This window comes from Apodemus sylvaticus, chromosome 22 (genome assembly GCF_947179515.1).
Source record: "Apodemus sylvaticus chromosome 22, mApoSyl1.1, whole genome shotgun sequence".
In the NCBI taxonomy this organism is placed as follows: Eukaryota; Metazoa; Chordata; class Mammalia; order Rodentia; family Muridae; genus Apodemus; species Apodemus sylvaticus.
In genome coordinates, this window is record NC_067493.1 from 38,394,490 (window position 1) to 38,409,758 (window position 15,269).

The 15,269-nt window shown below is 43.1% G+C and overlaps 1 protein-coding gene across 1 annotated transcript in view; it reads left to right on the plus strand.

The window, feature by feature from the left end:
- Positions 1-15,269, plus strand: part of Galnt17 (polypeptide N-acetylgalactosaminyltransferase 17) — a 437,313-nt gene that overhangs the window by 336,908 nt on the left and 85,136 nt on the right. Inside the window, exon 6 of the mRNA XM_052168530.1 lies at positions 7,642-7,759. Coding sequence (XP_052024490.1) covers positions 7,642-7,759 — 118 coding nt within the window. The remainder of the gene's footprint in view (positions 1-7,641; positions 7,760-15,269) is intronic.

Here is a 15,269-nt window from a genome sequence, read left to right on the forward strand (position 1 = left end):
TCAAAAATATCCCACTGTGCCCATAGGGCAGTCTGATAGAGAGGCATTATCTCATTTGAGGTTCCCTCTTTGTGGATGCCTTCCAGCCTGTGTTAAATTGACCAAAATCAATCAATCAATCAACCAATCAATCAGTCAATCAATCATCAATCAGTAACTGGCACAATATCATAACCTACATAACAAAGCCAGGTATGGTGGCATGATGACACCAGACAGAGACAAGTGGGTGTACTTGGCAAGTTGAGGTTCAGTAAAAGACTAAGTGAAGGTAGAAAGAGTGATAAAGGGAAACCATCAATGTTTACCTCTTGGCTACACACACACACACATATATATATGTGTGTGTGTGTGTGTGTGTGTGTGTGTATACACATATATGCACACACACACACACACACACACACAGAGAGAGAGAGAGAGAGAGAGAGAGAGAGAGAGAGAGAGAGAGAGAACTCTCTGAAGTGTTGCTGGCTGATAATAGCTTAACAGATCACCGTGCTTTTACAGAAATAACTCTTCAAAGACCTATCTGCAAATCGCTTCCTCAAAGACTAAATCAAATGTGATTAGCAAAGAACAAATGTGCTATGCTGAGAAAATGGCTCATAGGAAACATCTCACCATCTCACCAGAGAGATCAGAGATGGTCTTTGTTTTGATGGAACAAGCCTGAGCAGAAAAATCAGTCAGCCAAGGAAACAGGCATCGGAAACTGACGACTTCAATCCCCACTGGTGACATTTTTTTTTGTTAATCTGTGAAAAATCACACAGGAAGAGAGAAGAGATGAGCTTTTCCTTTATCCCTCACAAACAAAGCCTCTTAATACCCAGGAAGCCCACTTTCCCTGGTTGGTTGGAAGGAAGTTGTTTCAGGGTGAATTATCTCCCCAGCAACAAACACAAAAAGATGCTCTCTCCACTGAACCACGAAGCTCTGGCCTTTGGGTCCGATCTCTGTGATATGTGTGTGCTGGATACAGAGTGTGATTTTTTTTTTTTTAAAGGCAGGGGCAATAAACCCTTTCGGAATTTATCTGTGTAGCATGGACAAAAGGAACTCTGAGTATTAAATGACTCCCCTGTGCAAGCTATGACTTTCCAAGCCTTCCAACTCCTTTCCCCAAATTATACTTTCAGTGTTTAGCAGTTGCAGGTTCCCAAGGAAGCTTCAGCATGGGACCTCGTGGTCTATACACTGGGAACACACTTAGCTGCTGTTGGTATTAGCTTATTGGGTTGGGGAGCAGTAAGATACTGAGGAGTAGAGAGGAATCCATCACCACTGGGTAGTTCCTGGATCCTCACTGCTTCTGCAATCCAAACCATGTTTGGTCAACTCTTTTTATCCCCACTGCAGTTTGGGCCTAAAATACTCCCTGAGACTCAGCTCCCCAGGGAAGTGGTGATAGGAGGTAGTGAGGCATTTAAGATGTGGACTCTGGGGACTGTAGAGATGGCTCAGCAGTCAGTTGACATTTAGAACAGCCAGAATAGTCAGTAGAGTGTTTGCCATACAAACTTAAGGACCTGAGTTCAATTTCCATAGCCCATGTAAATGCCAGGTATGGTAGCACACACTTATAAACCCAGGGCAGGGAAGGTAGAGATGGGAAGATCCATTGGGCTTACTGGTCAACCAGTTAGCCTACTTGATGAGCACTAAGCTAGGGAGAGTCCCTATCTGAAAAAACACAGTGAGGGGCTAGAGAGATGGCTCAGTGGTTAAGAGTACTTGTTCTTGCAGAAGACCTTCAGTTCAATTCAGATGTCAGTGCCCTTAAGACAGGTTGGAACTATCCATAATTCTCCTTTTGTGGGATCTCTTTTGGCTTCCATAGGCACCAAGCACACATGTGGTATACATTACACACACAGACAAAACAATCATATACATAAAAATGAATAAAAATATTTTTTTTTAAAAAAAGGAGAGAAAAGGGGGCTGGAGAGATGGCTCTGTGGTTAAGAGCACTGATTGCTCTTCTGAAGGTCCTGAGTTCAAATCCCAGCAACCACATGGTGGCTCACAACCATCTGTAATAAAGATCTGACCCCCTCTTCTGGTGTGTTTGAAGACAGCTACAGTGTACTTATATATAATAAAATAAAGAAATCTTAAAAAAAAAAAAAGAACAATGACCAAAACTATTAAAAAAAAAAAAAAGGAGAGAAAGGGGCTCTGAGATGATGGCTGACTTGGTAAAATGCTTATCCTTTAATCATGAGAACACACATAAAAATGCTATACCCTGGGGCTGGAGAGATATCATCAGCTACGACCACCTACTTCTGTTACTGAGAACCAGGGTTCAATTTCCAGCATCCATGGGGCAGCTAACAACCATCTGTAACTAGTTCGAGAGAATCTGACACCCTCCTCTGCGTGTACCAGGTACACATGTGGTACACAGGCATACATGTAAAAAAATACTTACAAAACACACATGAAAAATATTTTTAAATAATTTTTTAGTGCCAGGCATGGTAGTGCACCCTTGAGAGGCCAAGACCAATGGATCTCTGGGTCTAGCTGGCTAGTCAAGCCAGCCCACTTGTCCAGTTCCAAGTCAGTGAGAGACGCTGTCTCCCAACAAAGATGGATGGCATCTGAGGAATGACAAATGACGTCATCCTCTGATCTCCACATGTATGAGTACACCTGCATGTGCAGAGAGAGAGAGTGAGTGTGTGTGTGTGTGTGTGTGTGTGTGTGTGAGAGAGAGAGAGAGAGAGAGAGAGAGAGAGAGAGAGAGAGAGAGAACAAGAGAGAACACAACAATGCTGCTGCTGCTGGGAGAATCTTAGGTTGTTGGGATGCCCTTGAAGGAGGAGAAGGATAGTTTCTTCTTTGTCAGCTCTTTCTGCCCTCTGGCCAGTAGGCAGTTTTTCTCTGCAGCATGTACTCTCCTCTTGTTATCTAGCACCCCCTGCTGAAGCCTAAAGGCATTGCAACTCTGCTGGCTGGCCAGGAGGCTCCGCAGAGAAAAGCACCAGACAGCAAGGCTGACAACCTTGTTTAATCTTGGGGAGTCACATGGTGGGAGGAGAAAACTTACACCTGAAAGTTGTCCTCTGATAACAACAATGACAACAACAACAGCAACACCACAATGGAACTACTTAATCACATTTCAAGACAAAATTACATCTTTTCTTCTTTATAAAAGAACTAGCTCGAGTGTTTTGTGATAGCAATGGAAAGCTAGCTCAACCCAGTCTCTGAGTGTCAGTTTCCTCTGACAGGAAATGGGGCTTAATGATGTCTATAAAGTAGTGCCACTTTGAGGATTATGAATCTCCAAAAGGTTCCCAGTACAGGGCTTGGCTCACTGAAGGGAACTCACTGAAGACAGTTCTCCCCATCACCTTACTCCTGTTCTGTCTACTGCAGTTCTCAATATACAACTTCTGGAACTAAAGGGCAGCATCCCTTCGTTGACCTCACTCTGTTTATGGATAAACACATGAAAGAGTCCACAGAGCACAGCTTCACCACAAAGTGCACTGTAATATGCAGGGTGTTATCACCCAAGATGCTTTTTGCCGAAGAGGCTGACAGAGTTGGTGCTAAGTTCTGTGGATGGAGGGTTGGTCCTAGGACCCCACCATAGTTACCCAAATCCAATATACTCAAGTCTCTTATGTTCCCATAAAATCTTCATCATCCTAGGCCATTAATCACTGCAACACTGCAAACCTCAGCACAATGTCAATGTGTAAGTTTGCGTTATAATGTTAGGGAGTAAGAATCAGAAGACAAATCCAAAGATGTTCAACACAGGCGCAATTTTGTTTTCAAGTATTTTCAGGTGGTGGCTGATTGAATCCAGGGATGTGTAAAACTTTTGAGCAGAGAGCTGACAGCACTAGCTACTGAAAGAACTGGGGCTGAGGGTAAGAGATGCTGAAGCTAATGCTAAGACATCTGTGAGGATGCTGTTGATTGGCTTCGCGATGCTGAAGACAGAAACCATGGCCTTGTATATGCTTAAATACGTATGCTATTACTGAGCCACGCCCCTAGCCCCCTCACTTTGGGATTCTAGGCAGGCATTCTACCATTGAATCATACCCTAGCCCCTCATTGGGGGGATTCTAAACAGGAGCTCTACTGCTGAAACACCCCCACAACTCTACATTGGGGGATTCCAGGCAGGTGCTCAACCACTGAGCCACACCCTCAGCCCCTCCCTGGGGGATTCTAGGCAGGTACCTTATCAAGCAGTCTTTTCCAGTCCTGTATTGTAGGTGTGTACTACTTGCTCATCTAACTGCTGGGACAAAATACCAGACAAAAGCAACTAAAAGAAGAAAGGTTTGATCTTTGTCTCATAATTTGAATGGATACAGTCTATCATGGTATGGAAGTCAATGCAGCAAAAACTGGACCTAGTCACATTGCATTCAGATTTAGTCCAGTACCCCAGCTTATGAGATGGTGACATCTAGATTGGGGGTGGATCTTCCCACCTCAAAGAAGCTAATCTGGAGATTCCCTCATGGACCTGGCCAGAGGTTGGTTCCTAAGAGATTCCAAATCGTTTCAAGTTTATATTATCCATTTGAGTTAAAGATAATCTTTTTACCCATGTCTTAGAAGGTTTCCTTCCTTTCATAATGGCTGGAAAAAGCACAGAGGAATTCATGATGGATTTTTGTGATGGAGACTCCTTACATTACAGGGGACCAAGAATCAAAGGCTGGAAACAGGGTCAGAAGTATGAGCGTCAAAGCCCCACCCCTTTCGTGACCTACTTCCTTCAACTTGGCCCACCTCTAAAGGTCTATCCAAATAGCCTGTGTGACTATTTTCTATTCAAACCACAGAAGATGTGGTCAAACATATAAAAGGGCAGCATAGAAACTCAGAAAGCTTGGTACCTCTGAATGGGAATTCTCATGACTACCACTTACTCCTGGACTGAGTCTGCCTTCTTTTCCTTCCATTCCCTCCCCTCCCCTCCCCTCCCCTCCCCTCCCCTCCCCTCCCCTCCCCTCCCCTCCCCTTCTCTTCCCTTCCCTTCCATTCCTTTTCCCTTCTTTTCCCTTTCCTCCCCTCCTCTCCTCTCCCCTCCTCCTCCCTCCCCTTCCCTTCCCTCCCCTTCCCTTCCCTCCCCTTCCCTTTCCCTCTCCTTCCCTCCCCTTCCCTTCCCTCTCCTTCCCTCCCCTTCCCTTCCCTCTCCTTTCCTCCCCTCCCCTCCCCTCCCTTCCTCTCCCCTCCCCTCCCCTCCCCTCCCCTCCCCTCCCCTTCCCTTCCCTTCCCTTCCCTTCCCTTCCCTCCCCCCACCTCTCTTTTTCTTTCTCTCTCCCTCAGCTGGAATGGTCATGTATGCGGTACACATATTTTGTGAAATAGCAACAATAAAGTGATTGTTTTTAATTTCTGTTCCTCTCCTCTGTAATGGAGCTATTAGGGCATTGGCAGATTCCCTTAATACGATTATCATTTTTGAATGATTTTGAGTTGGAATGTTTGTGCTAATAGTAGTAATTGTGGTTGAATTTGAAAAATGAGGCTGTAAGCACACATTCAAGACCCTCGTCATCCCCAGAATGTTACTGACTACAGCTCACGTGGTTGGACAGGTGGCATGGGTGCCTACAGTGGAAGTGAGGCTGCACTTGGTTCTCACTTCCTCAATGGTGAGGATGGGGCTAGCTCACCTGCCACCAGGCACAGCAGGTCCCATCATTCAAGAAGCAGCTTCTTGCCAAGAATACTTGATCATTTTTAGTCCAGTCATATGGTCTCAGTACAGCCAAGCAGTCATCCCCTGAACTTACCAGCAATGCTGACTGGTTCAGCCTCAACTCATTAAAGTAGCCTCTGCTAGATTTGAATTGTATAGCTAAGGCTAAACTCATATAGTGACCCAGACAGGTCTTATACATAGGATATGCCCTAGGCTGGCCTTGAGTTCACCATGTAGCCCATAGTAGTAGCCTTAAACTCACTATGTGGCCCAGGTTGACCTAAATCTTGTAATATAGCTCAGGCTGGCCTTGAACTTGAGGCATAGTGAAGGCTGTCTTGAACTCATTCTGTAGCCCAGGCTAGCCTTTTGCCCCGACCTCCTTCCTGCAAGGATTGTAGGTATATACTACTATGTTAAGATTGACTGTGTATCTTTTAACTACTAAATCTCCACACCACTTACCAGTTAGTCACACTGTTCTACAAAGAATCCCACCTGTTCCTATCATTGAGAGTTCCCTCCAGAGCCCCGTGTTTGCATTTGTCTCAAAGCAATCCTGTATCCTGGGGTTTCATTCTAGAATTTCTTTCATCCTTTCTGTTCCACAGTCTCTGTCTGACTCCTTGACATTGTTGCAGATTTCAACCACAGACTTTTCACAGAATACCAACAGCGATTTTGTGGCTTTTTATTCTCCATCAGGATCAACTTCCCCAGCCCTTGTCTCGGAGTTCTGATGAACTACCCAGGCTGCAGACAGAGGGGCCAGGCTTCTTAGTGTCTGGTCTCCTACCTGTGCCTTTCCTGTGTAGCCAGGATTCACACCTGTCTGGACAGCTGTCTTTTCTTAGTCTCGTTCTGGTGAGGAGGCTCCCAGAGTGCATAACTGCTTTACCAGGAAGACTATGGACATCGGGATTTTACTCTCTGATTCTTCTCCCTCCTTAAATCACCAGCTTCCTGACCTACTGCGTCTCTAGACAGAACGTGGATCTTTTGGAATTTTTAGATTTGAGACTCTGTGCTAGTTATTTTTCCCAGTTCTGTGACCAAATATCAGACAAAGGCAACTTTCAAAAGGAAGGGTTTATTGCAGCTCACAGTCCACCATGCCCATGGGAATGAGGCTCATTGTCACACTGCATCCAGTCAGGATAGAGGTGGCTGCTGGTGCTCAGCTTGTCCTCTCCTTTTTATCAATCCAGACCATGGGAGAGTGGCAGCCTCCACTATGGAGGGCAGGTCCTTTCCCCCTCAGTTACAACTCTCCAGAAACACCCTCAGAAGTACACCCATAGGTGTGTCTCCTAGGTGATCCCAAATCCAGGCAAGTTAACATTGAAGGTAACCATCACCTATTCTCTGATTGGTCAATCCCTTCTGCTTCCCAGGGTAGAGCAGATTATAGCTGCTGAAATTGTGACAGCATCGTGATCTCCATACAATCCCCCTGCTGTTCTCAGAGTGCTGTGAGAACCACTCTTCACGTGGCAGACACCATAGTCTTCGCTCTGTTTTCCAGGGATCTGGGATATTCCTAGGTTCCCTGTTCTGCAGCTAAAAGACACCCTTGTGAATATAGATGCAGAATGGGGAAATTGAAGACTCCAAGAAGACTAGGGCAGAAATCTCTGTACACCTTATAGAAGTAGTTCTTAACCCGTGGGTTGTGACCTCTTTGGAGGTCAATCAACCCTTTCACACTGGTTGCCTAAGACCATTGCAAATATCAGACATTTACCTTATGATTCATAACCATAGCAAAATTAGTCAGTAGCAACAAAAATAATTTTATGGTTTGTGGGACATCACAACATGAGGAACTGTATTCAGGGGATCACAGCATTAGGAAGGTTGACAACCACTGGCTGTGCCAAGTCTGCTAAAAAGATGTCACTTGCCTATCCATTGATGATCTTGCTTCTTTCTTTTTCCTACAGGACACCAGCCATGATTGGCTGCTCATTTGTGGTCAACAGGAAATTCTTTGGTGAAATTGGTCTGCTGGACCCTGGGATGGATGTGTATGGAGGAGAGAATATTGAACTTGGAATCAAGGTTGGTAACATGGTGTCTCTTACTCCTGATTTGTGATGGGAATTTCATCCCTGAGGTCTGTTCAAAGGTTCTTCTAGCTGTTAAGTAGAAGTTTCTTATCCAAGAGCATCCCAGTGAAGATATTTGAACAGAGAAATCACCATATTTTTTCACTATTTTTTGTTGGGGATGATGAACTTTTCTTCTCTAAAGACTGACCAGTGTAACTCATGTCTTAATAACCCTCTCTGGACATTAAGTGGAGGGTCTGGTGTACCCTTGCATTTGAAGTAGTCTCTCAGATGAAAATTTCTCTCTTAAGTATTTTGATGGTGTCATGATTAATTTTAATTGTCAACTTGACAATTAAATCTAGAATCAAATCTTGAATCACCTGGGATTCACAAGGAATTTTCTACATCAGGTTGACTTCTGGGCATGTTTGTGGGGACTGTCTCGAATGTTAATTGATGAAGGAAGACCGAGTGCATTCTGGGAGCATTATTCCTTAGGCAAGGGATCCTGTGAGTAAGCTGAAAGCAGGCAAGGAAGGGAGTATTTGTCTTCTCCCTGCTCTTGACCATGATTATGATGTGACCAGCTGCTTAAGTTCCTGATTTAACTTCCCCCCAAAATAATGGATATTAACCTGGAATTTTAAACTAAATAATCCCATTCTTCTAAATATTGATTTTTTTTTGTCAAAGTATTTGTCTCAGCAACAGAAATGAACCTAGAACAACTCTATCATATTCCTATGAGTTTTGATCTCTCATTGAGCCTACACTTAGACCAGGCTGGCAAGTCTCAGCAATTCTCCTGTCTTCATTCCCTATAGTGCTGGGGTTACAGCCATGGCCAACTTCCTACACAGGTGATAAGGGTCTTTATGCTTGCACAAGTGCTCATTGCCTGATAAGCCCTGTCCCAATGCTTCTTCATCTTTCTTTGAAGACAAGAATGATTTGAGCGTCTCTATATACTCTCAGAATGGATGAAGGGAAAGAGGTTATATCAGGAAAGAAAACATGGGGTTGGGGTTAAAACACCATATTTTCAGAGTATACATGTATGGCTAGAAGGATCCCCAGTGACAAGAGGGACCCATCATATCTGAGGCTTAGTGACAACAGAGCTTGTTGTTCTAAAGCTCATTAGAAGAAAGTTACTCTGCCCATCCTCATAGGGGTTTTCTTTCTTTTTATCTCCTTTTCTTTTGACTTGTAGATTTATTGAATGGTTTGGTTGGGCTATCACTGATGTATAAAAGTTGCATATTTTAAAGGTGTTCAGTTTGTGGTGTCGATGTACAGTGTGAAATGATCAATACCAGCACCACCATAACATACCCACATCTGTGCAGTTTCCACTGGGGAGAAACGCATTTAAGATCTAATATCGTAGAAAATTAAGAGGTCTTTGCTTGTTTGTGGCACTAGGGATGGAACCAGGGCCTAGTGCATGCAAGCCAGTTTGCTGCCAATCATTAACATGTTTCTGTGTGTAATGAGCACAACACATTATAACTCTACATAAGTAAACAAATAAATCTTAACTATTCACATCAGTTTTTTGTATAGTTTTCATGCATGCCCATGTGTGTAGCATTTTTTGTATGTGTGTGCATGCAGAGGCTCCAGGCTCATGTCTAGAATCATCCTTCATCACTCTTCTACCTTATTTGTCGAGGCAGGGTCTCTCAAACCTAGAGCCCGTCAATACACCTAGTGTTGCTAGCTGATTTGCTCTGAGGATCTTCTGCCTCCTCCTTCCAAGGCTGGAAATGCAGATGGACTGTTGCATGTAGCTTTTGCTACCCTCCCCCCTCAACAGGCCTTGCTACCAGCCCCCACCCAGATTCCCTTGGATAAAACACACACACACACACACACACACACACACACACACACACACACACACACATTAACTTAGTTTTTAACCTGCCTTATGGCTGAATGGTTGGGCGCTCTTAATCTCCCATGGCGTGTATGTCTAATCTCCCACCTGGAGAAATGGCCTAATGGCCTCTGTGCCCAAGATCTCACATGGCTGGCTGGCCTTTCTCCCTCTGAAAATCCCTTTCTCTCCCCTGCCACTGCTAGCTTGCCTGAGGGGACCTAGAAGGCCCGCCTATTCAGCCCGGCTCACTGACCACTAGCATCTTTATTGATGGATCAAGAACCAATTGGAGAACAGGTCCTCTACAAGGGTCTTCCATGCCCACTTCATATTTCCATGGGTTTCTGGGGATCTGAACTCCAACTCTCATGAACCAGGTTTGAGTCATGTTGTTTTCACTACAGCAACAAAAAGTAGTAGCTAATGTACCAGAGCTTTGTTTTAAGTGAAGCTATTTGTTTTATAGGTTATATTCCTGCTTTATACAGCTTGGATAAAAAAATAGCTAAATACTGAATGTACTATTAAGAAATGGATTCCCATCCAACCAGGTCTGGTGGTGTGTGCTTGTCATCCTGGCATTCGTGAAGCTGAGCTGAGAAGATTAGGAGTACAAGGACAACAAAGGCTATACAGAGCTTGTGTTTGGAAAGAGGAAAGAGAATGGAATGAAGAAAGAGATAAATACAGAAAGGAAGGAGAAAGAAAAGAAGGAAGGAAGGAAGCTAAGAAGGAGGGAGGGAAGGAGGAAGGAAGGAAAAAAGAAGCAGAAAAAGAAAAAGGAGAGAATGGAGTGGAGAACTTCCTTCATGTCCATAAATACAGTTTTTGCTCATTGTAAGCATTCATTTATGTACATAATTTCATCTATAAAAAGGAGTTGGAGGGCTGGTAACACTGCACAGTGGGTAAAGGCGCATTCCACTGAGCCTGGCAACCTGAGTTAGACCTCCAGAATCCACATGGAAGAAGGACAGAGCCAGCTCCTGAAAGTTGTCTTCTGACCATCACCTGAGAGCAATAGTGGGAGCATACCTCAGAACTAAACAAATAAATTTCAAAAAGAAAAGAGATAGCATAGAATCCACAGGCCAGTTGGGTATTTTGATGTCTGGCTTGCTATGCAGTCTTCACTTCATGAAATGTTTGGTATGCAAACACTGTCTTTTCTTGGCAGTTTTCCCCCCCGCCAGGAGACAGGTCCTTCTAAGATCTTTCTAAGCATCCTGTGAGAGCTTTGGTTCCCTCCTAATCCCATCTTCAGTGTTCCTGTCAGAACAGGAAGTCTTCTTGGTTCAGAAAGCTAAAGTAGCTGAGGTGACTCCCGATTGGCTGCATCTGTGCAAAGCAGCCAGCAGCCTGTGATCAAAACAGTTGATGGAGTGACTAGGTCCAAGGTGACCAAAACCATTAACTGAGGTTTTTGGCCTGAGAAAGGAAATGAGACTGGAATATGTGGTTTTCTAGACAGTGTTAATTAGAAAGTGCTGGTGAGGTATATGATGATAGCATCTAAATCTTTTTCTTATATTGTGTGTGTGTGTGTGTGCTTGTATGTATATGTATGTGGCTCTCTGTGTTTATATGTGTATATGTGTGTATATGTGCGTATCTCTCTATGTGTATGTGTTCCTGTGTGTATATATATGTGTGTATGTCTCTGTGTCTTTGTGGGTATTTGTCTCTGTGTATAAACATGTACATGTGTATGTCTGTGATGTTTATGTGTGTGCATGCATGTGTGAGTGCATAGATGTGTCTATGTGCTGTGTGTGTGTGTTTGTGTGTATATATATATATATATATAATGTGTGTGTATGTGTATGCCTGTGTGTTTCTCCATATGTGTGTGTGTGTGTGTGTGTGTAAGACATATGAGTTGTGATATATGTATGGAGGTCAGAAGACAACTCTTCAACTCTTTCAGGAGTTAGCTTTCTACTTCCATCATGTGAGTACCAGAGATCAAAATAAGTAACCAGCCTTGGCATCAAGCATCTTTACCTGCTGAGCCATCACACCGGCCCCTAAAGTTGAATTCTATACCATTTGGGTATTCTGTCTATCCTGACTTGAGTAAGTGGATCTTGATTACTTCATTTCTTAATTTTTTCCCCTTCAAGATGAATTGGAAAGAAAGAACTTAGTCAATATATATTTGAGTTCATTTCCTTTCTTTTAATTCAAGACTGTCTTAGGGAAATGTGAAACACACAGACACACACAAAAATAGAACAATATGATGAATCCAAATGCATGAATTATTCAAGTTAAATAAATGATAACATTTTGCTATGTGTTCAGGATTTTTTATTATTATTTTAGTAACTTCCTGGTGTTTTAAAAGCAAATTCTCAAACATGAATCTAAAACTACTTTTGGCTCTCTGCTAACATATGAAGACTTTTTATAAGCATAATAGACTTGATATAATATGACACTTAACAAAATTTAATATTCATATTTTCACAAAAATATTTCTCAAAATGCTGTCAGATTTTTCTCAAAAAAAGCATATTATTTTAACACTTGGTTTGTTCATCTAAGACATCACACAAGGCCTGCCCACACATTATACTTCCTTGATGTCTCTTAAGTGTCTTTTAATCTTTCCCTGTATGATTACATGCTGTTCACTTTTAAAAGATTTCTTCTAATCACCTGTCTGTGAAAGAGTCCCTAAGTCTAAGCCTAAGCCTAACCCTAACCCTATATGCAGATGCCTACGGAGGCCAGGAGAGGGTGCTGGATCCCTTGAAGCTGGAGATACAAGGGGTTCTGAGCTGCCAATATAGATGCTGGGAACCAGTCTTAAGTCTTCTATATAACCACTGAATCATTTCCCCAGATCCATTTATCTTTCCTATTTTTAAAGTTGCCGTCATTTATAAAGTTTTACACAATCTGGATTTGGTAAATCAATTCCTCTTGGCATCTATAATGTGTGACTCTAATCTCTACTCTGTAAATGGTAAGAAGACATAGAAAGGTTTTTGCTTGCTATTTTTGTTTCTGTTTTTTTCAATCTTTCTATGCTAGAAATCAACCATAAAACTCTCCCTGAGCCACATCCCAAGCTCCTAGATGCAGAAAGATGATTCTGGCCATTCCTGACACCCATTCCTCCCTCCTGTTCTCTCTGCTTCCTTTCTGCAGCCTTGTCTCCCCCCTTCCCTCCCTTTCTCACTTTGTTCTTGTCTTAGACTCTGTTCTACGGCTGTGAAGGGATACCATGGCCACAGTGACTCTTTGACAGAAAGCCTTTGGTTGGGGCTGGCTTATAGCTTCAGAGGTTTAGCCCATTATCATCATGGCAGGCAACATGGTGGCACACAGGCAGACATGGTGCTGGAGATACTTGTGGGAGTTAGACCTGCAAGTTACAGGAAGAGAGAGAGACACTGGGCCTGGCTTGGGCTTTTAAAATATCAATGCCCACCCCCAATGACACACATCCTCCAACGAGGCCATGCCTCCTAATCCTTCTCAAGTAGTGCTACTCCCTGATGACTAATACATGAGCCTATGAGGGCTGTTCTCATTTAAACCACCACAGTCCTTTACTCCTTTCATGCTTTCTTCATGCTTCCCTTCCCTTGTTTTTTCTTCTCTCCCTCGCTCCCTCTTACCCCTTACTTCCTTTCCCCCATCTCCTGCCTTTCTTTCTTACTCTTCTGACTTCCTATTTCTCCCTCCATTTCCTTTCTTCCTCCTTCCCTCCTTTCTTCACTTCTGATCATTTCTCCCTCTTTCTCCTTCTCTCCCTCCCTCCCTCCCTCCCTCCCTCCCTCCCTCCCTCCCTCCCATCCTTGTAGGCTGTAATTTAAGGATGATAACATTATCTGCTCCCAATCTAGCTCCCAAATAATTGGCACAAAGACCTTGTAAGTTCATTAACAAGCTTTAAGCACTGTGCCTGGGTAGATACTTATCTATTCTAACCCTCTAAGCTATCTATTACCCAGCCAAAGGCTCTGTGTTACGTGCAGTTTGAGTCTCACCCTGGCTTGCTCTGCTCCATATGTGTCATGTCGAATTCCTTGATGACCTGCTCATCAGGACTTCTGGACTTTGTACCTCATGGCTACCTCTTCTCTCCCTTCCTCTCCTACCTTGGGATCCTCTCCCTGAGATTGGAAGTCATGGCTTTTCTGCACATCCACAGGCTGAACAGCTCCTTATTAATCAATCAGAGATAACTGGGGACCGTTCTTTATACAACATTGACACTGGAGATGGTTCAATAATCCTGACACTACTAGCATCTGGATTGCAACCAGAGCTCTGGGCACAGAAATAATCATCTGAGTACACAGTGCACAAAACCATCCCCCCAATACTTCCTTGACACAAACTGTAGATGATGCTGTGCTCTTCTGGTCCCACATATTAGTAGAACTTGCACACTCGCCATTGTCCTGTGGTAGTGGTGTTAAGATTCAAAGGTGGACTCGGGTGTTTTCAGCTTGACTGATGCATTATAAAATTCCTCATCAACCTTTCACCTAATTAATGGTGTCAGCAGTGCCAGCATCTTCCCCTATATCCATTGTTGTGTTAGTGCCCTGGGAAATGGTTTTGTTTTTTTTAAGAAATATATATGCATTTTGCATTTCTAAGCTGTAACTCTTCATCAGAAAGCTTTCCTTTTCCACTGTTTGGGTAGCTGAAATACACACCTCAAACCAGATAAAGCTTGACAAATGCTTCTTTACACTTATACATTTTTAGAAAAAATGTTGGTGCTGTGGCCACTTCTAAAGTTGACCAAAGAGGTCATTTTATTTCCCTGGTAATATGGTATCAATTTTTATAAAATATACTTTTTATGTGTCTGAATCCATTATAGTCATTTTGCTATCCTATATGTGTTTTTATGAAGGTATAATTTAATATAATAAAGCCATAGTGATTGTCAGCCTTGAGTAGAGGCTGGCACATTTGCATAAACCTCTACAATCACCTCCCAATGTGACATTGAACATAATCTGCCTGAGAAGAGCCTCCCTTGCTTCATCATTCTTTCTGCTTTCCAGATCCTTCCATCTAGGTTGCCATACCCTGATACCCTGTGCCTCAAATGAATGGAAAAGATGCCAGAACGCCATGAAAATGGCATCCGAGTATTTTGACTGGATAGTGGCCAGCTGTATTTGACTGAAGTTGAGTCTCTGGGATTCTTCCATGCTGTTGCTTTGTGAAACAGGCAATTCTTTTTTAAAGACAGGGTCTCATTTTGTACACCAGGCTGGCCTCAGATGCTCATAAATTCATATGCCTCTGCTACCTGAGTTAGAATTAAATGAGACTCACCACCATACCCAGCTTTGTTCCTTTTTGCCACTGTTTAATTTATTATTGTTGAATGCATGAATTTGTGAACTTGGTTTTCTTCTTTCACCTTTATTTAGGTTAGGGCAATTGAACCAGGGTTGTCGGGCTTTCTTAGCCAATACCATTACCCACTAAACCAGTTCCACAGTCCCTCTGTGCCTCATTCTTTGAATTGCTGAGAAGGAAAGATTACATTGTGGGAATACAAGGTGACCATTAGCCTTCATTTTCCTACTGAAGAATGGTTGGGTTGTTTCCAATTTAGAACTATTATGAGAAGTCCCCTAAAAATCTTTTT